This window comes from Corvus brachyrhynchos, unplaced genomic scaffold, assembly GCF_000691975.1.
Source record: "Corvus brachyrhynchos isolate BGI_N302 unplaced genomic scaffold, ASM69197v1 scaffold260, whole genome shotgun sequence".
Lineage (NCBI taxonomy): Eukaryota > Metazoa > Chordata > Aves > Passeriformes > Corvidae > Corvus > Corvus brachyrhynchos.
The window spans coordinates 9,604-10,139 of NW_008235684.1; the positions used below are offsets into that span (position 1 = coordinate 9,604).

Consider the following 536-nt stretch of genomic DNA (forward strand, 5'->3'; position numbering starts at 1 on the left):
GTCCTCTTCCAGTCCCCGCCAGTCCCATCCTAACCCCTGCAACCCCTCCGAGTGGCCCTTCCCAGTCCCCCCCAGCCTTCCCCACCAGTTCCCAGTCCTTCCCAATCCCCTCCCAGTTCTCCGCAGTACCTCCCAGTCCTCTTCCAATCCCATCCTAACCCCCCCACCCCCTCCCAGTGGCCCTTCCCCGTCCCCCCCAGCTTTCCCTAATCCCTCCCAGCCTTCCCAATCACCTCCCAGTCCTTCCCAATCCCCTCCCAATCCCCTCCCAGTGCCACCTTCTCACACAGGTGCTCCCACATCCCCAGCACTGGTTTCCTGTAGATCCCTGGCCCCGTCGCCACCAGCACCTGAATTGAGGGGAATGGGGGTCAGTCCCTGGAGTTTTGGGGGTTCCCAAAACCCCTGGAAGGGGGGCAGGGGAGGGACCCCTGAGTTTTGGGGGGGTTCCTGGAGGGGTTTTGGGGCTCTCCCGCACCTGCAGGGCCACCCCGAGGTGCTCCATCACCGCCTCCACCTTGGCCTGGAACAGCCCC

The 536-nt window shown here is 64.7% G+C and overlaps 1 protein-coding gene across 1 annotated transcript in view; it reads right to left on the reverse strand.

Moving 5' to 3' along the window:
• PNKP (polynucleotide kinase 3'-phosphatase) overlaps positions 1 to 535 on the reverse strand; it is a gene marked incomplete at its 5' end in the record, with an annotated part of 4,082 nt that extends 3,547 nt beyond the window's left edge. The window contains 2 exons of the mRNA XM_017728418.1: positions 267 to 350; positions 479 to 535. Of these exons, the coding sequence (XP_017583907.1) occupies positions 267 to 350; positions 479 to 535 (141 nt within the window). The remainder of the gene's footprint in view (positions 1 to 266; positions 351 to 478) is intronic.
• Between the last annotated feature and the right edge of the window lies 1 nt (position 536).